The 23,494-nt window shown below is 48.2% G+C and overlaps 1 protein-coding gene across 3 annotated transcripts in view; it reads right to left on the bottom strand.

Moving 5' to 3' along the window:
• Positions 1-23,494, bottom strand: part of Mcph1 (microcephalin 1) — a 183,039-nt gene that overhangs the window by 107,838 nt on the left and 51,707 nt on the right. For all 3 annotated transcript variants that reach the window (XM_004869587.4, XM_004869588.4, XM_004869589.4), the window contains 2 exons: positions 12,221-12,264; positions 9,845-10,007 (listed from right to left, as the gene is read on the bottom strand). In XM_004869587.4, the coding sequence (XP_004869644.1) occupies positions 9,845-10,007; positions 12,221-12,264 (207 nt within the window). The remainder of the gene's footprint in view (positions 1-9,844; positions 10,008-12,220; positions 12,265-23,494) is intronic.

The raw sequence follows: 23,494 nt of genomic DNA, 5'->3' as shown, positions 1-23,494 counted from the left end.
AGTGGTTTTGTTGCCTGTTGTGCAAGTGCAAAGACCCAAGTTCAATCCTCAGTTCCAAAAAAAAAGGAAGGTTTCAGATAAACCAAGTCAAGGCTGCACATACCCATACCCATACCGACGAGTAACTAAAGGTGAGGTGCTGTGCTCCGTTAGCCAAAGTGACTGTTGCCCGAGACGTCAGATACACATGAGGCTGCCAGGCCTCCCCCACAGTGCACTGATGCCAGGCCATGGCCTTCTCCATCACAATGCAAGGGGGGACTTGGAGCCCTAAAGGAGTTAAGGCCTGGCACAGAAGAAAACTCAAGAAAAGCAGTGTGAGGACTATGGCTATGGTTTCCAAAGGACAGATGGGGACAATCTCCCATGAGCCTGCAGCAACCACCCCACTGGTTGATTTTTGGTCTGATCCATTTAAACAATTGCCCAATATAGTGAATTTTGTTTTAATATTCATATCTTTAGTCTTGATTTTTTTGATATTTTTCCTAAAAAAAAAAAAATGTCACCAATGTGCCTCACCAAGGCCTCCCATCCTCTTTCGTGCCCCACCCCCTCCCAGCTCCAGTTGGCTTGGTGCTGCTTTCCCTTCCCTCCTCTCTCCCAGATGCCACAGCGCAGGACTGTCCACGCGCTGACGGCTCCCAAGTCACTGTTTACAGGCCTCACCTCTCCCTCCACACACACACACACGTGATACCTCTATTAGAATGACCAACAGGAATCACCTCAATATGCCCAAACCAGAATTTTCACTGCACCCCAAGTGCTACCCATACTTTCTCCCCACTGCATGCCATCTGAGTGACTGGCACCACTGTCTACCTCAGTGTGCAGTAAGAGGTGTGGCTGGGAGTCGCCTCGCCTCTCCAACCCACACGGCAGGCCAGCCTGATCTCGGCACCTACCCACTGCCGCTTCCCACCCGGGTCATCCTCGCTGCCTTCTGGTCACTTTGCCTCTGCTCCAGCCTCCCAGGAACCCATCCTGTGTGGAGACCAAAGCCTGCCGCCGGCCGCCCCTAGCTGGAGTGGCTGCCTACGCTCTGGCAGGAGCCCAGGGAGCTGTGCCTGGGCCCTGATGGCCTCTCTGAAGCCTGTCCTCCTCCCTCTGACCTATATACCTCTTTTCTGTGCCAGATGCATTAGGCAGGTTTTCTACAGCACCTTCACAAACTAAGAGAACATTCCTAACGTACAGATAGGAAAATGATGATGGAACCTCTTTCATATTTGAGTCTGTGGTTGTTGCAGGTGAGTTTGTTGTCCTCTAAAACATCACTGGCTCCTTCAGATTCTACTGGTAGTCACTCCTGGGCAGAGTCACAGTCCTGGTCACATACCTCTCCATGCTCTCACAGACGGGACGCTAAATCCCTGTTTCCCAGGTGAGTCACGTTTTTGCACCTGCCCTCAACCGTGAGATCACAGAGAGCTCAGCACCTGATATGGGAAAGCACCCAAGTCCTTCCAGGTGAGGAGGCTGGTGGGGTGGGGGAACTACTGGCAGACCCCTGCCACAGGATCCCTGCCATCTCGGCTGCAGAGACATCACAAGGGGAGGGTGTGTCTGTCCTGAAAGAGAACCCAGAACTCAGCAGTGAACCTCTCTACAGCAGGTGTGCACTGAGATGACTGCTCATGTTCCCAGCCCAGAACGATCCTGTCCTCGACTTTCACAGACCTGCAGGCAGGGCCGCCTCACTCTCCTGGCTGCCCAGAGTCTCAGCTCCTGAGGTCCTCTCCACTGCAGAGGCGCTCTGTGAGGGCGAGGAGACAGCAATGTGAAGTTGCTGCGTAACACAAAAGACCCGCTGCCGAGGCACAGCAGAGCTGTGGGATCGAGCTGGGAAGCAGAGCCTGGAGGCTGAAAGCCTCATCGCTGGGCACGGCCAGGACTCAGGCACACCTGCTCGGCAGGACAGACAAGCACAGCCTGTCTGCCGATACAAGGGGAGATAAGCACGGTGTTCAGACGTGCCTTTGGAGGAGCCTTGGGAAGCAGTGGCTGAGCAGATTCGAGCTCTGCATGAGGAGGGCAACCGGCGCCCCTCGGGGTAAAGGGAGAGGAAAGGCCTCGCTGGCTTCGGGGCTCACTGAACCCAGTGTGAGAAAGCCCACACTGTACCAGGACAACCAATCGATTCATTAGGACATCTTAGTTACAAAACACTGAAATTTGTTAACAGTTTATCTCACAGAAGCTCTGCAGTAGACTGATTTAACTTACAAAGCCCCTATTTTCATTTATACCTGAGTTAGCTTTAAAATCCTAGTATCAAGCTTTCCTCACAGGCTCTCAGATTCCATGTGGAGTGGGAGCTGGAGAGGAAGGGGGCTGGCTCACAGGACCAAAGAGCAGCTCGGGGTCCAGGCAGAAGTGCAGACAGGACAGACAGAGAGTGCAAGCAACACAGACTGCGTGAAGGAGGTGACAAGGGTGTCCAAAGATTCACAAAGCACCATGTTTGACAAAATAAAATGACACAATGTGAATCCAAAGGGACCCTTTGGTCAAATCAATTTCTTCACTTTCTGTTGTGTTACTTCCTGTCTCCCATGAAGAGGAAACAGCAACACCGGATGCAGTTTTCTATTGCTGTGGATTTTTCAGGCAAGTCAGTCATGATGCAGGACAAGCATGAATCATCCTCTTTTCTGAAAACAATTAATGATGGAAGTGGGAACTGCTGTGAACATGCAGAAATCATTAACAGTGTCCTTGAGGAAAAAAACAACAAAATGAATTAAATAATTAAAGCTGAATTGCTAGACAATCACTTATTTTTTTTACACAACTGGCCACTGACCATCATCTAAGCTTGGAGAACTGCTATCACGCTCCTTTACTGAAAGTTCCAGAGAACACTACAGAAACCCTGAAATAAAAACATTCTCAGCAGTGTTTTTCTTGGAGGCAAGTTTTCAATGCTAGCCAAAAAGAATATTTAAAGAACCCCCCAAATGCACTGGAGAGAGGGTGAGAGGGAGGAAGAGGGAGAGACAGACAGAGACAGAAGGGGATGGAGACAGAGAGACAGAGAGAGAGAGAGAGAGAGAGGAGAGAGAGAGAGAGAGAGAGAGAGAGGAGAGAGGAGAGAGGGAGAGAGAGAGAGAGAGAGAGAGAGAGAGAGAGAGAGAGAGAGAGAGAGAGAGAGAGAGAGAGAGAGAGAGAGAGGTCTTTTACAGCAAAGTCAATGTGATCTGTCACGTAGCTAATACCGGATACTTCACATCTTGACCCTAGAGGAAATGGCAATCTGTGGGTTTCGTTATCTAAATCTATATGCAAGTTGTAGGTGAGTACTGCATTGGGTATTTTAAGCTTAATGGTGGTAGCCACCACTTTGTCCCAAAGAAATACATTATGCGTGTACTACTGAATTTCTTAAAATAACTGAAGGAGGGTAGCCAGGCAAGAAGCAGGTATCTTTGTCCCATTGGAGACTGAGATGAACACATACAGCTCATTTCTAATTTTTTTTTTGAGGGTGGAAGCCAGCATAACCTAGCGGCATCAATATGCATGTCATGCCAGCAAGGAGCACTGGCAGCAGTCACAGGTGACACCAGTCACACAAGCACATGTTCTACTTTAGGTTTCGGCATCTGGTCAACCACCCAGGTGCTGGCAGTTTCCAGACTGTGAAGAGCTTAGGTGTCACTGGTGAGGCAATGCCCATAGCTGTTTCTGTCGACTGAGGCCAAGGCTGCAATCATTACTCTCAAAATTGGAATCTGGTGATAGCACTATATGGTTTGTGAAAAAGTTAAAATACTTGCCCACCAACGCTACTGTGGCTTTGAAAGAAGCGGTGTTTCAAACAGCATGGACACTTGGTATTCCTTACGTGAAATGTATTATTAGACACTCTGTGTGTCAGTCAGGTTTTTGTCACTGTGACCAAATACCTGAGCAAAACAGCTTAGCAAAGAAGGGTATGGGGCTCATGGTTTCAGAGGTTTCAGTCTATGGCTGCTTGACTCTGCCACTGGGCCCATCATGAGGCAGAAACATCACAGTGGAAGGTATGGTACAGCAACAGTGCTCACCTCATGGCAGCCAGGAAGCAGAGAAACAGGGAAGGAGCCGGGGCAGAAAGGGTCAGGGCATATATGGTCCCCAAGGTCACGAAGCATGACCCACATTCTTCACTAGGCCCCACCCCTAAGTTTCCATTACCTTCCAGTATGCCAAAAGTTTGTGCTTTACACAGTGGATGAATCCTCCCATGATCCAATTTCTAGCCCAAAGCCCACTGGCAAGCAAGCATCCAACACAGTGAGTCTTTTGTGGGGATGCCCTTTAGCTGAGGTGGTGTTCTCCCCTCATCCCCCCTCCATTCATTGAGTGTTCACACAGCAGGTGCAGGAAGAGAGAAGTGAACAAAGTCTTGGGATAGCATACTAAGTAATTACATGGTGCCAAGGGCCAGGTGGACAAACGTTACCTAAAATACCTATATGCAACGTACAGCCTAGTCTGTTCCTTTGGGACGCGGGGCAGGGTTGGGCTAGAGACTTTCCTAAAGAGACTTCAAGAGATGTGTGGAGGACTGGAAGGAGTGTTGGCTGTCCTAAAGGGGTCTAAGTGGGGTGGGAAACTGGCAGGCTGGGAGCGGCAAGCATAGCAGCCAGAAAGAAAGGCAGCCAGGACATTGCACTGGCCAAGGATGCAAGGCTTCACCCTAACTGAAGGGGCAAGCCACTGAGGGAATTAACCAGCAAAATCATCTGCCAGGGCTAATCACTTGAGCAGCTATGGAAAAATGGCTCCCAACTGACATAAACTATTTAAAAACTAATGCGGTAATTGAGGAAATCTGAGTAAGGATTTGCTACTTGATGATATTAGTCAAATCACTGCTAACTATGTTTTTATTAAGTGACTGACTCTTAGAAGTATTTGCCCGAGTATTTTTGGGCAAAATGTGTGACAGCTGCGTTTGCCTGTGGAATGGTCCAGCTCTGGTAAGGAGCTGAAAAGAGGCAGGAGAGAGAAAGTAGAAGTTGCAGGTGCTGAGGATGGGTGATGAGTTGAGGAAAGCCAAGCCCTGCTCCCTTGCTTCGGAAAGGAGATTAAGGGAGATCAGTGCACCCAGCAGTGATGGTGGCAGTGGGAGGGACAGTTACGTGCAGGCTAAGTGTGACTTGGGAGTAGAACTAATGAACTCAGGGATGGTGGGGTCAGGGATGGTGCAGAATGAAGGATTCTTCTCAACTTTGGCTAGGCCAAAGGATCAGAGAGAGATGGAGGAGGTACTGCACCTATTTGAGGTGAGGAAAGACCAGAGTGCAATTTAACATGGTGAGCATAGTCATTCCAGTGAAAATTTTAAATTCATAAGCAGCAGGATGTGAGGGTCTAGAGGTCAGAGAGTAGTCCGGGCTGAGGCTTTAACTATGAGCGTCGCTGAAGTGTAAAAGCTATGCAAAGTTTCAGACTTAGGATTCCGATCCAGAAGCCCATGTGGCAAGAGTTTTAGCAGAGGATCAGCTCTGTCTTTTTGCAGTGAGTGTCTACGAGTGTGGAGCAGCAGCAGAGAGGATGGGTAGGGACAGGGCTAAGCATGACCCTGGGGCAGCCCACACTCTGAGCCCTGAGAGAGGAGTGGCTGGGTTAAGAAAGAGCAGCCAAGAAAGGGTCTCTGGAGGCATTGGCTCAGGAGCCAAGGGATGAGGTGGCTCAAGAATGCCATCAACTGTCATCAACTTTAAAAACGCTGCTGAACTGTGAGCTGAAATAAACTTTTCTCTTTATGAAGAGTAAACAAATAAATAAAATAAGGGGACACTGAAGTAAGTGTCAAGTAAAAATACCACAATCTGTCCAGCAGTCCAGCCACACGGGGGTGTGCAGGGAAGCCCAGTCTGGAGCCAGGACCCATGTGGGCCTTGTCCTGCCACACCAGGTTGGCAGGGCCAGCTGGGGCTGCCACACTGTGTGGGTAAGAAAACAGCTTTCCAGGGAGAGAGCTGAGAGGCCCTGGTGAGGACCAGGAGGAGCCCGGCGTTGGCAGGACCCCTCTCCGAAGGATTGGGGGGCTCAGCTGGCCCTGGGTCGCCTCCCGCAAGGATGCTCAACTTCTCCCTCCCCACTGTGTGCCCAGGGCCACCCTGTCCTTCGGAAGTCTGGGTCTGAGTGGGTCTTTATAGGACCTCTCAGGGCATCAATGGCCCAAGCCTGGAGCCAGGTCCTGGGGGCAGAGTCGGGAACCTGGCAGAAGAAGAGCTGCAGTTGATCTTGGAGGCTCCCAAAGGGGAAGAGGACCCTCCTGTCCCCAGGGACCTGGGTCACACAGCCAGCATGCAGGGATGAGCAGGGCTACTTTTAGCAATTCTGCTAATTCCAAAACAGTTCTGTGTGATTCTGCTAATAAAAAGTGCAGAGAAACATGCAGAGTGAGCTATATTTTAAAAGCTAACCAAGGAAAAGGGGTTGATAACCACAGATGCGAGGTGTCAGGAGTTCCACTAAAGACATGGAGAAGGGTATGCGGGGCCCTCCAGCTGCGGGTAGCACTGTTTTCCTTGGTCAGGGAGCTGTACCACGGTGCTCGCTCTACAATGACTTGCTAAACTGCACAGTGTGTGTGCTGTGGTCCAATTAGTAAGTGTGCAGTGGGTGTCAGCGCCCGTGTAGGCACCGCGCTGGTGCACGGGGAGGGACAGGTGGGAGCCAGGCAGGAGGGATGCGCTGCCGAGTGTCAGGGCAGCAGGAGGTAAGGCGCGGACAGAGGAGAGATTGTGAATGCCACCACGAAGAGGCAGAAGAAGGTAGCACAGAAGGCAGAGAAGCCCGGGGACGTTATTCTTTTTAACACTGAAAAAGGCACTCTAAGGCAGGAGAGATGAGGTGAGGACAAAGTGCTGAGACAGAGGTGTCCAGAGGGGCGGCAGCTGAAGACCTGGGAAGACGAAGGCTGCCTGAAGGGAATCTGCCTCGAGCTGCAGCAGCAGGTGGTGCAAGTTTTCACAGAGCCATGTTAGGTGAACAGTCCACATAAAGTCTACAGACAATCAAATCGGGTGTGCACAAGTGTGTGCCTATCGTTGCCTGTGTGCCATGCCAGCACCTCAGGGTTGTGGCTGGTGCTGCCCTTGGCATTCAGGCCCTTTCCCGCCTGCTTCAACCCCTCCCAACAGTTCGCCTCTTCTGGACCGTCAGGTAAGTGGCGTCGCACAGCCCGACAGAGGGCCATCTAAGTTGGCGCGCCGTGGTTTCTACTCATGACTGCACAGTGTTCCACTGCACAGATGGACCTGTCTGCTCACCATCCTCCCGCTGAGGCACATCTGTGCTGCTTCTGGGTTTGGGTAATTATGAGCAGAACACTACAAGCACTTGCGTGGCGATCTGTACGTGAACACAAGCTTTCATTTCTCCAGGGTCAGCACCTGGGGGAGGGCTGCTGTGTGAGATGACAAGTGGATGTTTCACTTCACAGGAAACTGTCACCCTGTGCTCAGAGTGCCGTCCAGCCTCCTCCCACCACCAGCAGCCCACAAGGGTTGCAGCTGTCCTGCGTCCCTGCTAGGGGCTGCCAGCAACTTTAGCTATGCTAACAGATACGCAGTAGTGTCTCACTGTGGGTGAAACTGAATTTTGCTAGTGATCAGGATTACTGGGCCTTTTCTCATGTGGTTATTTGTCACTAGTATATCTTTGGCAAAATGTTCAAAAAATTTGGGATGCCAATTTTTGTTTGGGCTATTTTCTTGTTGAGTTTTGAGTGTTCTTTATATATTCTGGATGTTAAGTCATTTGCCAGACATAAGATTTGCAATTTTTAGTAATATTACTAGCCTTCTTTATAATACCTCTGAGTAACATTGTTCAATTTTGAAGTCTAATTTATCAATTTTTTTCAGTTATAGGTCATGCATGTGTGGTATATTAAGAACTCTGCCTGAGGTCATGATTGTTTTCCTATGTTCACGTCTAAGAGCTTTATGCCTGCACATTTAGCCTAAGATCCACTCTGAGGAACCTGCTGTACACTGTGCGAGGCACAGGCTGGGCTCCCTCATCTTGTTGGACTTCTCCGTGGAACTGCCCCTTCACACCCACGGACAGTATTTTTTTTTTTTTTTGGTACCAGGGATCGAACTTGGGTCCTTGTACTTGAGGCAGGTGGTGGATCCACTGAGCTAAATCCCCGGCCCCCACGAACAGTATTTTTGTGGGCCTGCTTTTGGAGTCTGCCTGCCGATCCCAGCTGCCTTGGTTACTGCTGCATCAAGGGTTACTGAGATCTGTCTGTGTCTTCCAAGATCCTGCTCAGATGCAGACTGAGAAGTGCTACACACGCAGAGCCTTCTGGGGCTGGGACACTGCACTGAGGCCTTAATCCATGGACACAGTATGTCCCGTCCATGTGTGGTTATTTGTTTTTTTAATCAGTACTGTACAGATTTTAGCATGCAGATCCTGCACAAGCCTGATGGGACCAATGAGAGTTAGGTATTTCAGTGCTGACTTTGTATCCTCGAGTCCTGACAACCTGTTAGACTCAGCAACCAGCTCTTAAGAGTTTTCTAGTAGATGTATGCAGTTGTGCTGCATGTGATACTTCTTCCTTTCTGGTCTCTGTTGTACATATACTTCTGCCATCCCTTGTGTGACTACAGTTCTGAGGCCCTTCCCCAGGACAGAGCCTAGCCTGAACATGACCACTGAATTACACAATATCCCTGCTGCCCGCTGTGCTCTTCTGTGGTGACCCCCACGCAGCGTTACCATGACCTAAACTTGCGTGCAGTGCTGTTTCCACATGTGATCAACAGGACAGCATTGGCTGCAGCATCCATGTGAACGCTACCTTCTCCTGTCTGCACGCTTGGGCTGCTCAGTCCCAGAAGAGAAGACTGAGCAAAGAATAAAGCATATTTGCTTCATAAAAGAGAGGACGTTTCTCCTCTGAAACAAAACGGGGGAGGAGGTGACTGATCAAGATACAGAGACATTGTGAATTGGAAAGAAACCCAGGCATTCATTCACGGAAGCTGATGGTAAGCTGTATTCACACAAATAAACCCTAAGCGACACTACTACATAGTTAGGTAAGGTGATCTCCAATTGCCACCAATGCAAATGGTACTGTTCTTTAGAGTTTCAACTTTTCATGTTTCGTGACTTTAATCACAGACCTCTTAAGCTTCTTGTAATGGAGCTGTAGGGTTAAGCTATGACACGGGAAAAAGACTAGGACCAGTCTTATACGTCCGTCTGTAGTCTGCTTGCATAGTATAATTCTGCTGGCTTCAATTAACACAGAATTAATATAATATATTGCAGGAGAGGAGGGAGGCGAACAGTTGGATGCAAAATACTAACAAGCAACAAATGATGTCGCTTTCATTTGACTGTGTCATGGAGGGTCAAAGTAAGAATAGAATGGTGGCAGAGCATTTCAATTTTTATGACTTATGAAAATGATAATATACTCTAAAAGTACCATTAATGCACAGAAATAAGAACAAATGATGTTACGGGTACACGCACCCAAGACAAAACATACACAAATGGGTTAAATGGACATGTTTCATCCTAAGTAAATCCATCTGTAAAAACAAGCACTGGACTCTTTCAGCTGTCCAAGCCATCACTAGCACTGGTCACATTATTTCTTGGTCAAACACAGGGCAACACTCAGTGTGTGAGAAAACGCGCTTGGTGTCTGCAGCCCAAGCCCATCTGACCTGTTTCTTTCTACCTGCAGCCCCTGCGGCCCCGGCCTCGGCCCCCACCCCTCCAGCCAGCGCCCCTGCTCCAGGAGAGCACAGACCCCGGAGTGCCCTCCCTCGGGGAGACTGCACCGTCAAAGGCCAAGCTCCAGGCTCACCCACTCATAAGACAGCACCCAGCAGCCGCGCCCGATCCCCAGCAGCACATTCAGCGTGCGCAGCGGCTTCCCGGCCAGCACGTGCGTCGTGGTCTCGCACACTTCCGGCGCCAAGGAAAAGCCTTTCAGGGTGTCCACCACCTGGATGACGACGCTCTGCTTCCTAGCAGGGGGGAAACAGAAGCCTTGATGAGTGTCTGCTGCTCGTGAACATCGAGGCAACTAAACTGAATGAAAATAAAAAACTGGAACGTGAAAATTTTTAATTGGCTTTGGTTATAGCACTCATGTGTTCATTTTTTAACAATCAGTCAAGTAACATGAAATTTAAAGAAATAAAAAACTCTCCAAATCCCAATTCAAACTGGTCTAAGAAAACAGGCCTGAGGCTGTAAGCGGCACCCCCAGGGCCACTGGCCTGGCGGGGACAGAGCAGGGACCAGGCCTGGCCGCAGCTCAGTGTGCTCACCCTCCACACAGCGACCCCTTCTCAGGCACCCTGAGGCCAGCCTGCACAGTCAGGGCAGGACCAGGTTCTTTCTTATGTATTTTAAAAAGACAAAAATTTTTGAGTGTCACACACAGGTTTCCTACTACGAAGAAACTTCAGACCCTTTTATTAAGCCATTGAATCAAATCTTAAGGCAAACTTGACAGAGGCATTTTGGTTTCATAAAGTTCACCATTGTCTATCTTCTGGTCTGTCACTCTCGTAATGCTGCATGTACCATTTGTTTTGTTTTTAAACAGTCTATCAAACATCCTTTCTAAGCAACTCTCGGTTCTCCCCTCTTCCTTTTACCACAACCTTTCCGACAGCTCCAGTTCGATTTCTTTGCTTCTCGATCTTCCCTGCAAGGTGTGATGCTCCCAAGAGAAACTGAAGGACGTGAGGCCATCTAGACTGCCTGTGACCACAGCGCACCCGTGAGCTAAGGGAACCATGCTGGCCCTCTGCACAAGGTATTCCACGGGGACAGAGGCCATGGCTGGCCCTGCTGGGACCTGCTGCCTCTAGGGCTCTTCCTCCACCTCTTGGGCCTCAAAGTTTATCCCCAGCACTTGGTCGGCCTGCTAGATGCAGAGTGGACCCACACCGATGTTTAATTCCTAGAGCTCTGCCAGGCGGAGAAGCTGAGTGTGACAGTCAAGATCCGGCTCTGTCCCAGCTTGAACTGAGAAGTTAGCCATGCTTATCATCATCATAAAAAAGTTTAGGAAAAAAATCAATGCAAAAAAGACAAAAGAAACCTAAAACAAAAGCAAAACGGAATAAAAACCTCTAAACTAGATCTCTAGAACTCTTCAGTTCTGGATATCAGATTTTCTCCTCCAAGTCTGGCAGCAACCAACAGTTATGCAATGAGTAACAATGTCTTTTAAAGGCAGGATCCCTCAACATGGAATCAAAATGTCCAGGTCTTAAGACACACAAGAAATCTAAGATGAAAAAGAATAAGAATATGCCTGAAGGAAAAGTTTTCTTTTTAAAATCTTTAATACGAAAATAGTCATTAATGTCTGTTTTTAATTTAGGGAACAAATAGGGACTTTAAAAAATATTATTCACACCGTCAATCCTATTTTCCATATGAGACTATTTAAACGTTCAATATATTTCCCAGTACATTTCCAACATCCTGCATGCACTCCTTTCGCACTCCATGAGGTGTGCTGCGTAGTTAAGCACAAATCCTTTCATTGCCATGCTACAGGCAGGAAGAGGAGCCTGCCACACGAAGTGATCACACACGCACTCTGTCTGCAGCACAATTTTCACTCCAGCATCCCAGTGTTTTGATGAATGTCTTAAAACCTCAAAGCCTATGACTGATTTAAAAAGTGTGGTTTTCTCCTTTAACAGGAATTCAAAAATCTGCTACAAAAACTCTACTCCTGTTTTTGTTGGATGCTCTTTACTATGCTAAATGTGTAAGGAAGACGATAAGTGTGTGCCAGCGGCCCATTAACCCTTCTGAGAGATGCACAGATAGCCACTTCAATGGCCGTGGAAAGCCTCCTGCCGCTGTGTTCTTTAAGACCTTTAAGGAAAATGTTTTGGCCAGCATTTCTGTTTACTGAATATCTATGGAGTGAGGGTGGACAAACAAAGTCATTAGGAATTAAACAAGCAGGCTCCATCCCCAGTGTTGGGGGGGAAGCAAAACAGTGCAGAACCTGTTAATGCTGTGCCAACAACCCAACATGCTTTCAGCACGAAACGGTAACACTGAACCGCAGGTTCAGTTTTCACCTATTAATCACCGAGGAAAGCAGAGTACAGATCTACGATCTACTGAAAAGGAACGCCAGCGTGTAAGAGAAAAGGCCGGGTTGCACACTGAAGACAGCGTTATCCAAACAGCCTGTACTTACTCCGATGGCATGCTTGTCATGACTAATGTTCTTGTTGGCTGAAGCTGCAAGAGAAGGAACAAAAAACAGTCAGAAATATAAAAAGAAACTTTTCCCACAGAAATAAACTTTAATAAGTTTTTTGAAAAGTTACATCATTTAAAAATAAGCATTTAAGCATATATCAAAGAAAAAAATCTTTATATTCCCGGAAAAAATAGCCCAAGAGATAGAAATTTGATACTATTCCAAAACCAACCCAAAATAATGGAGACGCAAGGTAAAAGCGCTCGCCAGTCAGCCAGCGGGTCTCCGCCATGAGGAGAGGACAGGCAGGACATCGTGATGCTCAGCTCGGCCCGGCCCCGGCCCTGTCCCTGTTCCTAACCCCGCCCCGCGGGCAGCCCTGTGTACCCATCCCAGACACAGGCATGCCTCTCCCGAGTGGTCCAGCAAGTCCAGCCGCACTGCACGAAGCACCGACCCACTTCCTGTGCTGGCATCTGCTATTATCTGGAACTGTGCAGTTTCTTAAGAGATTTTTAAATACTTTTTATTTAGTAAGAAATGCATGTTGAATGCAAAAATGTGAATGGTATTGAAACATACATATTAGAAACATGAATATGAATGCGCTGTGATTCTATCAGCCAGAAATGACTATTTATTAATGATTTGGTAATATGCAGCCTGATGTGCGTTCTATGGGCATGCATGTGCATCTAATGAGCTCACACTCCTCACGCACTTCTGTATGAGCACTTCAGGTGCAGCCAACTGCAGTGTGAGCAGTGACTCGCCCCGCGAACGCCCTCGGATCCTGAATGGTCACACGCACTAAACCAGAAGAACAAAAGGCGCCAAAGGGCAGCAGGCTGACAGAGCCCCTGACTTGGAGAGGTGCACTGTGTATTTGGGGAAGGCAGAGAACAAAGAGTGCAGAGGGAACACGAAATCAAAAAGACATTCTGAGGGAGAACTCTGCATCCCAGCACTCAGGAGGCTGACGCAGGTCATTCCTAAGTTTGAGGCTAGGCTGGACTAAACAGCTAGACTCTGTCTCAAAAAAGGAAGAAATCTGAGGAGTGACAGATGAGCTAACAGACAACTGCTCCTTGTCTTTGCAGCCGTCCTCTGGAACACGCACCTACTGGCTCTCACGCTCTGACACCACACTCGAGCAGCCCCTGCGTGGCGCTGGTCAGGGCTGGAGACCAGGCCTCTCTGGGCACCTTGGTCAGCAGATGAGGCTCACACTGAGCCTGACCCTACGCCTCCAGGCCACTCCGGTGTGGACCTGCACAGTCCCAGGGATCTGACACCCCCCAGAGGCCTGTGGTGTTCTCTCAGTGGGTGCTACTCCTCTCTGGGGCGACATCAAGGGAGAAGGAAAGCATCTGGCCCTGAAGTGCAGACCCAGCTCCTCCGGGTCCCTGCCCTGCCAACACTGTGCCTCCCTGCTCACCCCCTGCTTGCCAAGTGGGGCCCGATGCTTCCTAACTTCAGATCTGCACATGCCTCCCTGACTCCAGACTCCAGCACGCTGCCTACTGGACATCTCCAATAGAGTCTAGTCAAGGTCTCAAATTTAACATGACCAAAACAAAATCACAGCTCTCACCAGTCAATTAGGTAAGAAAAAGAGAGAAATGAGAACCAATCTGGAAATGAAGAAGTCAAACTATACTCACAGCTGAGATGGTTTATATGCAGACTATCCCAAGGAATCCAGAAAAACTATGAAAACTAATAAATTCAACAAAATTGTCAGATACAAAGTCAACACACAAAAGTCAGTTGTATTTCTATAAATACATGAAAAAATGTTCACCATCACTGGTCATTGGAGAGATGCAGATGAAAACAACGCTGAGATTCCACCTCACCCCAGAAAGAATGGCTGCTATCAAGAAATCAACCAATAACAAATGCTGGCAGGGGTGTGGGGAGAAAGGAACCCTTCTCCATTGTTGGTGGGAGTGCAGACTGCTGCAACCACTGTGGAAATCAGTATGGAGATACCTCAAAGAACTAGGGCTGGAGGTCCCATTTGACCCAGCTATTCCCCTGCTGGTTATCTTCCCAAAAGAATTAAAAGAATCACACCACAGAGATATATGTGTACCCATCTTTATAGGGGCACAGTTTGTAATAGCTAAAGCTTGGAAACAGCCCATATGCCCATCAACTGGAGACTGGATAAAGAAGATATGGTTTTTTCATAAAATGCAATGCTATTCAGCCATAAAGAATGAGAAATTAGTCATTTACAGCTAAATGGATGCATATTGAGCCCATACTCCTAAGTGAAATAAATAGGACACACATGTGTTAATACCGAATAGTTTCTCTAGTGTGAGAAACTGAAAGTGTAGATAAGGATTAAAATGAGTAAAATGAATAATTGATAATCTGAAATAGGAAGAAAAGGTCCAAAGGGATAGGGGTGGTGGGAGGGGAAGGGGAAAGGAAAGAAGGGAAAGGAAAAATTATGAGAAAAGAAAAACAATGGAAACAAAGTCTTTGTAAATAGGGAAGGGTGGAGGGGGTGAAGGGCGCACAGGTAATGGGGAAAAAATAAGAACCATGATCCATCATGTACAGGTACAAGCACCCAATGATAAATGTAAACGTATTGTATACCTGAAATGTACCGATAAAAGAATTGAAGGAAAAAAAAGTCAGTTATATTTCTATAAATTAGTAATGAAGAATCTGAAAAGGAAATGAAACGAACAATTCCACTTATAATAGCATCAAAAAAGAATAAAATACTTAGTAATAAATTTGTAAGAGTTATGTGCTGAAAGTAAAAAAAAAAAAAGTTGCTGAAACAAATTAAACATGACTCAAATAAATAGAAACGTATCCTACACTCATGCATTGAAAGACTTAATTTTTTTAAGATGTCAGTACTACCCCAGGCAATCTGCAGACTCAGTGCAAACCCTATCAAAATTTCAATGGTGCTTTCGTTTCTTGTTTTTGCAGGAATGGAAAAATCCAGAGCCAAATTCATACAGAATTCCAGGGAATCTCAAACAGTCAAAACAATCTTGAAGGTGAATAACAAGGTTGGAGGACTCGTAATTCCCACTTGCAAACCTCAGTGCAACACTACATAATCAAAACTATATGGCACAGGCACAGGCACAGGGACAGATGGGTGGAAGGACAGAACAGAACAGAATTGAAAGCTCAGAAACAAACTCTTGCATCGATGGCCCATTGTTCTGACAAGGACACCGAGACTGTTCAATGGGTAAAGAACACTATCTCCAATAAAGGATGATGGAAAACCAATATTTGCATGGAAAAGAGTGAAGCTGGACCTTTACCTAACCCACATATAAAAGTTAACTCAAAACAGAGCAAATCCCTGAATCTAAGACTGAAAACTATATAATTCTTAGGAGAAAAAAGGCAATGGTTCCTTAAATAAGGCACCAAAAGAACAGGCAAAAACATAAAAAAGCTACATTAGATATTATCAACACTATTAGGAAAGTGAGAAGAGCCTAAAGAATGGCAGAAAGCGTTTGCTACCGTGTATCTGGCATGGGCTTAATATTCAGAATATATAAAAACTCCTATGACTCAATAAAAAAATCAAAGCCCAATTTAAAAATTGAACAAGCACCAGGGATTTAGCTCAGTGGTTTTGCCGCCTGCTGCGCAAGCGCAAGGACCCGAGTTCAATCTCTGGTACCAAAAAAAAAAGAAAAAAAAAAAAAAAAAGTGAACAAGCAGAAGGGAAAGAAAAGTGCGCAAACCATTTGAATAAGCATTTCCCCGAAGAAAGTAAGCAATGAGCACTAAGCGGGGGAACAGACGCCCACATCACTAGTCACGGGGCTTCCATCACGGCCTCCGGGAGAGCACCCTCCGTACCTCCGGGTTGCATATTTAAAAGCAGACAGACGGACGGAGCGGGGTAACTAGCGCTGGTGGATGTGCAGAAGCTGGAAGCTGAGCGTGCTGCTGGAGGGGCTGCAGACCAGCCAGGTGTTGCAGGAAACAGTTCGGTGGCTGCTCAGCAGGTGGAAGGAAGAACCACCATGGACTGGCAGTACCGTCCTCCGCACAGGACAAAAGGACCGAGGCCCCGAGACCTGCGCTGAATTTTCGCTGGAGCACTACCCTGAGCAGCCAGGAGAGGCAGCCGCCGGTCCCACTGTGTTCCATGACGCTGTAAGGTCAGGCCGGGCTATCCGGAAGGAGCAGCGATTGACTTTCCGCAGCTCTGGAGACCGGAAAGGCTAAGGCCAAGGCGCCAGCACCTGGCCGGGGCCGTGCTGTGTCTCGGGAGAGCTTAACTCACCTTCATGAAAACCCCCTTTTGTGATAAAGAACGCCCTCCCACGATGACAAGACTCATCCATTCAGGATGGCTATTTATTTTTCAGTTTCATAAGTGTTTTGTGCTGGAGAGTGAGTCCCAGGCTCGGGCCAGGATCACGGCGTGCGCCACCGGGCCGCCCGATCACCTGTCCGAGGCCCCGCCTCCCAACACGGAATCTGGATTTCACAGCACGGCCCAGCCCCGGCCCCGGGACGAGGGAGCAGCCACGCACAGGAAGGTCAGCGGAGCACGCCGTGCTACTGGAGAAGCCGGACGCGCAGGGCCAGACACCCAGACTCCTGTCCACTCGGTCCTGGGAAGGGCCCTCAGCAAGGGCAGAGAGGACGAGAGCTACCGGGGCCAGGCGGGCGGGGGCGGCTTTTGACACAGGCCAGGCCGACAGAGGCCCAGCTGGGGCTGAGGCAAAGGTCTGAGAACAGACAGTGGCGAGGCTGCGCAACACCGTGCGCACACGCACGGCCTCGGAGCTGTACCCCACGCGGTCGGAACAGCCGTGTCCGCCACACAGCACAGCGCGGGCACAGAGAACCCAGCGCTGCTCCTTTCCCCAGCCCACTGCCTCCGCAGCCTCACTGGTACCGCAACTCTGCTCGGCAGGCTGAAGGCCACTTCCCTGGGCGCAGGCTCGCAGGCTCTTCTCGGTCCTCACCCCACAGGTGACCCGGGCAGACGCCCAGTCTGAGCTCCTCCCCACGCGGAAGACCCTCTGGCCGCAGCTCCACGGCGCTCCACCCACCCTCCCTCCTCCCTGCTCAACACCTGCACCCGACACCCCACACCGCGCCCTGTGTGCGTTCATCTCTCACTGTCTGTCCTCCGCCCTCCCTCAGAAACACAAGGCGAGTCCGCACATGCAGGAACTTTGTTTCCTACTTTATGGCCAGAATTTGGAACAGCGCCTAGCGGACAGTAAGAAAATACTTGTTAGCTCTCCATTATAAATGAGCAATACAAAATAGGGAATAAAAGTTGATGTCTACTGATCCGTCTTTATATACCTACTTTATATATACACATATATTTCATATCATCTATTAACCTATTCTACGACACATTCTACGACCACAGCCATTAACATGGTCCAAGCAAGAGAACCATGCCGGGGCCTGTGTCAGTGCGGGCGTGATTCCAAGTCCACCCGAAGCCTGCCTCACATCCCAGACCAGGCTCAAGGAGAGAAACCTTTGACAGGGGAACTCCAATCCCAAAGTGGAGAGAAAAAAATATGCAGAAGACAAGAATACAGTAAAAACTAACACTGTGCATTTATATCCTCTGTCTTGCAGATGTCTGATAAGAAATCGAAAAGACAAAAGCTTCTTTTTTTTTTAAAGTACAACAAAAAAAAAGTTTCTTTGGGGAGAAAAGATGGAAAAGCAAGAGGACAGACAGCTACTGAGGTGGTGGGGGCTTCAGAGCTGAAAGCCCTTAAAGCCTCTTCGATGCGGTCCAGCTGGGGAAGCCAGAGGAAGCGAGCAAATGCCCCGTGTGGCGGATGGGCCCCGGCCTGAAACGCAATGGTGAAATGGAAAGGGTGATCTGTAATGCAGTAAGCACATCTTGCAAGTGAGGGATATATGAAAACATATCCAGTATGAGTCTTTGATTAATCAAGGAAGCTCCTAAGAATATGGCAGGTATGGATGTCTGAAGCTACCTGGAAATGAATTTAAAAATGATGGATGGGAAAATAGCATATGTGATATGGTAAATACAGCCAAAAAGGTAACTGCTGTAAAATCAAGGCTGGAGAGGAACAGTGAACCTTTTTGCACTGTTTACTTACATTCTAGGGGGTTTATGCCTATCACTCTTTCTGAGCTATTTTACAACTTTGTAAGTTGTAGGAAACTGATAGTTATGCAAATAGTTCTTGTGTACAGAAACACAAGATCCCCCCAGCGGAGGTTCAGCTGACTCCCCTGTCTGGTACAGTATGGGTCATTAATACCCACAAGGGCCACGTGTTAAGCTTTTGGTCCCAGTGGGGTATAGGGAGGGCAGGACTTGGAAGTGGCAGGGCCTAGGGAGAAAGCTCAGGTCACTGCAATGCTGGGGAATCTCATTCTGGTCACCTGGGACTCTGCACAGAGGAACTAAAGCAACGCAGAGATCTTGTCTCTCTGGTTAGAGACAGCTGAGGATCCAGTTTGCTAATCTCCCCCCTCCCCACCCTGGTACCTGGGATTGAACTCAGGACCTTGTGCTTCCCAGGCAGATGTGGTGCCACTGAGCTACATCCCCAGCCCTGCTAATCTCTTTTTGCAATTGTTGAATTAGATTACAGCTGCCCCGAGGAGGCCCCTGTACCTTGAGATCTCACACAGTGAACTGCGATCTAACCCAGTGGTAGATCTGCGATGATGTTATGGAGCAAACTTCCATAACAAAGTCGAGTCACAGCTAAGTGCAGCAGCAGTCGCTCAGGCCATGCTCAGTGAGGCAGTCGCCAGGCTGGGACCACGCAGCCTGCTAACACTTGCTCCTGTTTATGTCCAAGATGCTGCCTGCCCCTGGTGCAGAGAGGAGCTCGTAGAGCAGCTCCTGGGTCCAAGCGCTGCCCAAGCCACAAATGGTTCGCTGTTCTGGGAAACTCTGTTGAACTGGTTATGTCTAAAACTTTAATTTTAACAGTCTGGTGTCAGAGATGGGGTCTACCAGAGACACCAGGCAACCCCGGAGTCTCAAGGGACCAAATGAAAGGCCCAGCAGGCCCAAGGTGCCCACTGTTCTCTCCTGGTACTGGGTTGGGTCAGTCTTCTCCTGGCTTCCAGCTCCATGTCCTTCTGTTTCAAGCTCTCTGAGCTTCTCTGAGCAACGTTTGGGCCACACACATTTCAGGATTGGATTGCATTCTGATCATTAATTAGATTGGATCAAGTTAAAGGACTTAAAATGTCTGATGGGGTAGGAAGAAACTGGACTAGGTTCAGTAGGTGGATATGTTAGCCAGCTTTCTGTTCTGTGAAAAAAATACCCAAGAAAACCCAACTTAAAGGGGAAAGGTTTATTTTGGTTATCATGGCTTCAGAGGCTCCACTGCTTTTATGCCTGGGTGAGGCAGAAATATCAGGATGGAAGGGGGTGGTGGAGTGAAGCTGCTCTCTTCACGGCAGCTGGGAATAAAGGAGGAAGAAAGGGGGGAGGGAGGAGGGAGAGAGAGACCAAGTCGAGCGATGAGCTCTTCTGGGTCACACACCCAGTGACCCACATCCTCCAGTTGGGCCCCAATTCCTAACAACCCACTCAGCCATGAATTTTCCCAGCGATGGAGCCACGATGGAAGCAGCACCCTCGTGACCCTGTCATGTTCTAAGAGCCCCCTGTTTGAACACAGGAACCTTTTGGGGGGCATATTTGGTCCACACCACAGCAGAGGAGAGTGAAACAAGAAGACGGGAGGGACAGGTTCACCTGGAAGCAAGAGCCTGCAACGCTTTCCTCTTGGCACAGAACTCGAGAAGCAGGTGAGTCTTTCCCAGAATAACAGAGTTACAGTGGGGAGGATTTAGCCTAAACCAAACTGTTCAACTATGGGGTGGTTGGGAGGGAGGAAGGGGGAAAAGAAATCTTGAATGCCCCATGAACAACTGACGTGCAGGGGGTTTTGAAAGTCTAAACTGACTCCAAATGCAACTGTACTTTATCTGTCTTCTTCTGCCAACTCTGAATTTATGAAGCTTTTAGTTAGTTTTTCAGCTAAAAGATGAGGGAAATTGGGCCCTCAGATTGGGGCCTGGTTCTTGATCCTCCCTTCGGCCTTGGCCAAAATCTTAAGCTCCAGATAAGAGTGAAAGGTATCCCAGGTGGCATGGAAGCTGTTGTCTGCCTTGTTCACTAACGGGCTCCACTCTGAACTCCGAGATCTGGCTGAAAACACAGGTTGGTTTGGAGAGTTGTCCTAATTCTTGCGTGTTTCCCACAATATCAGCAATGGGACCACAATTTGTAAATGGCTTCAGGCAAGGCTTACACTCCAGCAAAAACAAACAAACAAACCAACCCAGCATGACTGACTGTTGGGTTTACAACCATAAGTTCGTTTCTACATGGCACTGAGGAAAGATTTCAGTGGGGCTTCTAGGGACACAGTCCTGGCCGCTGTGGCGTATTGATGGTTTGGATTTGAGACTAACCCATAAACTGGGGATGTGGGACTGCATAACCTTTGTTCCTTTTCTCCAGCCCCATTGTGATTAAATGTGAGTTAATGGATAAAGATGCTTGTTAGTTTTGGGACACTAGATAAAAATCTGTAACAGACCTAAAGTCCCAAAGTAAACTACTCAACTCCTCGTTTGCCCCGAACTAATGTTCCGGACACCAAAATCTATAGAACAAGCTGCAAATGTCTGCTGACCATCAATACATGACAGTCGACCACTAACCTTTGTCCCCTTTTCTTTAATTCTATATGTTAACATCCCCCTCAACCCCCTATAAGAACAGCCTCGGACTCTGAGCCAGTTGCCTCTCTAAGCTATTTTGCTTTGGGAGTGCCGTCTGGCCAGACTAATAAAGGTCTGTTTTACTTTCCAACTTGTCTGGTATGTTCCTTCCTGGGTGTTCTTCGCTGCAGTCAGCTCCTCGGAGCGTTTGGTAAGGCCCTCGGTCTTACAGGGAGAAACCATGGTTCTGATGGGTAGGAGTCACCATGGATGATAACACATGAGTTAAACAAAATCATTTAATGGAGCACCACACAGCTTTTGGTCTCCTTTTCCCTTATGCTGGGGGCGTGTGTTTTATACTGAACAAAAGTGAACATTGTACCTATCTTTTCCCTTAAATGCTACTACAGAAAGCTTAATTTAAAAGGTGCTGACAGTGATGTTTCTTTAGACATGGCTATCAAATAGATTAAAGAAATTATCAAGAAAAAGAAAGACATGATGTACTAAAGGCAGCAACTAACAGTTGGTTTTCAATTACCCTAAATAGAAAGACTTCCGGGAAGATGGCGGAGTGGTGAGCAGCAGAGAAAGCCTCCCCAAGGTTTGGTGTCCTGACACTGGAATCCAGCGGTGCGGAGTGAGGAGGAGAAGGAGGAAAAGAAGGAAGTGGGTCTCTGGGACCTGGGAAGGATCTGAGGCGAGAACTGAACTCCACGGGGAGTGAAGAGAGAGACTGTAATGAGAGGAGGGAGGTGCCGAGCAGCACTCTCTCCCAGAGCCTGGCGCCTTGGCAGGGGAAGTGACTGCGGGCAAGCCCAGAAGCCTCCACGGAGAAGTGCACCAGTGGAACAGAGCAGTGGACGCAGGGGACTTCGGCGGCTGGTGAGGTATCTGGGCTCAGGTGTCACCCAGGAGAGGGTGACTGGCTGGTAGCCATCTTGGAGAGGGGCCGACTGAGCTTGGAACTCAGAACAGCCATGGGCAGACTCCATCTAATGGCGCCTGGTGCCTCGCTGTAGGTGCTGAGGGCATCACCAGGAGGTCAGGGAGTGGAGTTCAAGCTGGCAGGAGGCACACAGACTGTTGTAGGCTCAAGGAATCTGGTTCCAGCCTCACAGCCAGGAACAGCCTGAACCTCAGAGGAACTACAGGGGCAGGCTGCCCGGGATACCCACTGCCCCACCGTGAAGCTGCGGCTGGCTTGCTGGGATTAACCAGTTTGGCTCTGGACTCTGTTTGCCTGTGTTGCCTACCAGCGACAGCAGAGACACACACTTTGAATTGGATTTTTTTCCTTTTTTTTCTCCTTTCTGGTTCTTGTTGTTTTTTTTCTCGATTATTTGAACATGTTTTCTTTTTGTTGTTGTGTTCTATTCTTTAAAAAATGTTCTTCCTTTTCTCTTTCCCACCTGTCTTCACCCGTTTTCTTGTCTTGGTTCTGATCTCTTCCTCTTCTATTTCTGCCCTACCCCCACTCCTATTAAATCATGGCTCCCTTAAAGGTAAAAATCGCCATATTAAAGCCTTATTCATTGCATACAATTTTCAGATTCGTTCTAGACTTCGTTATATGACCACAAATCTAGTTCATATGGTTAAAGGTGGCAAATTAACAGTTACCACAGTTTGTCATTTTCTAGGCTGTATTTAATGCTATTGTTATTGCTGATTGCACTACTTTAGCCAAGGTGACCTAATTGTGCTAACCAGTTGTTCCTCCTGGTATACCGAGACTGAGATTGCCTAAGGGTCTTTAAAAAAATCCCCATAGGCCAGCGCCAAAGAACTGGCAGCTTGGCCAAAAGTAGGCAGAAACTTCTCATCCCCAATAAATCCAAAAGGTAGAATCTTACAACTGACTCAAAACCCCAAAGCCTTATGGGCCAGGATTTAGCTCAGTGGTTCTGCCACCTGCCTCGCAAGCGCAAGGACCCCAGTTTGATCCCTGGTACCAAAAAAACAAAACCAAAACAAAACCCCGAAGCCAGCTACACCTGGAAGACACTTCTGAGAAGTAATCATTTCTTAAGGGTTCTGAATACTGTCCATAAGCAATTTACAAGCATCAACCCAGGAATCAAACCCAAGTACCCTAAACAGTGGATAACAAGCTTGTGTTTCCAAGATTTCCTCATCTTAATGTTTCCTCTAGTGAGTCCAGGTTACCATGGCTTGTGTTACCAGGCCACAAAGCAACTGGATACCTCTTTGAATCAGGCCATGGGACAGTGCAGTAATAGTCCTTATTGCCATCACACTCTGCACAGACCATGGCTAGTTGGGTGCAGACACTACTGAACTGTCTATGTTGCCTTGAGTTTGACATGTTTCATTTTGTTTGGCTCACAGTAAGGAATACACTTCAGTCTTTTGGGCTCAGCCTCCTGATGGTCATCTTAATGGTCCCCCTGATGTGCCATATCCTCTCACATCTTAAATGTATGAAGGCTTCCATGGACCACTGAACGGTCTCACTTTGACCAGGTCAGGAAGACCCTAAACACTGTGATTTGTGAGTTCCACAGTGAAACCAAGCAG

This window comes from Heterocephalus glaber, unplaced genomic scaffold (assembly GCF_053883595.1).
Source record: "Heterocephalus glaber isolate CG9 unplaced genomic scaffold, H.glaber_assembly_v1.0 deba00001104, whole genome shotgun sequence".
Classification (NCBI taxonomy): Eukaryota; Metazoa; Chordata; class Mammalia; order Rodentia; family Bathyergidae; genus Heterocephalus; species Heterocephalus glaber.
Note: the sequence above shows the minus strand (reverse complement) of the source record. Positions and strands in the feature narration are given on the sequence as shown.